This window comes from Mandrillus leucophaeus, unplaced genomic scaffold (genome assembly GCF_000951045.1).
Source record: "Mandrillus leucophaeus isolate KB7577 unplaced genomic scaffold, Mleu.le_1.0 Scaffold2737, whole genome shotgun sequence".
In the NCBI taxonomy this organism is placed as follows: domain Eukaryota; kingdom Metazoa; phylum Chordata; class Mammalia; order Primates; family Cercopithecidae; genus Mandrillus; species Mandrillus leucophaeus.
The window spans coordinates 1-1,361 of NW_012102851.1; the positions used below are offsets into that span (position 1 = coordinate 1).

At 41.0% G+C, this 1,361-nt stretch overlaps 1 protein-coding gene across 1 annotated transcript in view; it reads left to right on the top strand.

Moving 5' to 3' along the window:
* Positions 1-905: 905 nt before the first annotated feature.
* LOC105543030 (glycine cleavage system H protein, mitochondrial-like) overlaps positions 906-1,361 on the top strand; it is a 5,545-nt gene continuing 5,089 nt past the window's right edge. Inside the window, exon 1 of the mRNA XM_011984762.1 lies at positions 906-1,118. Coding sequence (XP_011840152.1) covers positions 906-1,118 — 213 coding nt within the window. The remainder of the gene's footprint in view (positions 1,119-1,361) is intronic.

Below are 1,361 nucleotides of genomic sequence, written 5' to 3' on the forward strand. Positions count from 1 at the left end.
AGGTTCAAGCGATTCTCCTGCCTCAGTCTCCCAAGTGCTGGGATTACAGCTACTCAGTCTGCCTCAGTAGCTGGGATTACAGGTGCCCACCACCACACCCAGCTAATTTTTTTGTATTTTTAGTAGAGATGGGGTTTCACCATGTTGGCCAGGCTGGTCTCGAACTGCTGACCTTGTGATTTGCCTGCCTCAACCTCCCAAAGTGCTGGGATTACAGGTGTGAGCCACCACGCCCGGCCTGGGCGGCCTTTCTTTCAGGATTCCCTGAATCGTTTGACCATATCTTTAGAGAAGTGCTCAGTAAGTCAAGGGCTGAACCTGTCCAGTGAATGATGAGCAGAGCTTCAGTTTCCACCAACTCATGGCTTAGCTCTGAGGAGACTATTGAGTTCTGATGTTAGTTTTCTTCTTTAAGTGATGGTAGTACTGTCTTCAAGGTCAGGCTTGAATTTGATTAAAGTAGAATTTTAAGAACTTAGTCATATTATAGTTGTTTCAGGAGGTCAGTTTCATTCCTATAAAATTTTACTTTATAACCCAAGCTGCAGTGAAGCCCTCTTAGGTCAACTCTGCCTAAAGAGGCACCTTATTATTGTTATTATTTCTTAGGTTAAATAGATTCTTATATGAGCCATCTTTATGCTATCTCCCTAAACCTCATCACCCCAAATCTGTCTTCAGAGGGACAGATTTTTTTTTTTCTGAAAGACAGACCAGTAATAGTTAAGTATACATTTGAAATATGCTCCAAAATTTTCTTTTGTGATTTAGGCTAAGTAATGTTAAAGCAAATAATCCATTCTCCAAAAGATGCACACGGCGTTCAGATCAAGCCATCTTTGCTTAAATGTTACTGCTGTTTCAATGCGTCATCTCTATACACGATCTTCGTTCTTTCCTGGGCCATGTACTATTTAAAGGTAGTGTCAACAGGTCAGACACAAATTCTGGGAAAGTCTTTTGAAAGGAATGATAATGAAAAGTGCTTCTTAAGAAGTAATGCTGCTGCTTTTCTGAAATATTGGTCTTCTGTTTTAGTGCGTAAATTCACAGAGAAACATGAATGGATAACAACAGAAAATGGTATTGGAACAGTGGGAATCAGCAATTTTGCACAGGTATTGGATTATATTGAAATATTTGTGACAGTATGCTCTTGCATAATTTGCTTTATCTCTACGTTTAAAAAAGTGTTTAGGCCGCGTGAGGTGGCTCATGCCTGTAATCCTAACACTCTGGGAGGCTTAGGCAGGAGGATTGCTTGAGGCCAGGAGTGCAAGACCAGCCTGGTCAACATAGTAAGACCCCATCTCTACCAAAAGTTAAAAAAAAATTAGCCTGGCATGGTGGCTTATGCCTGT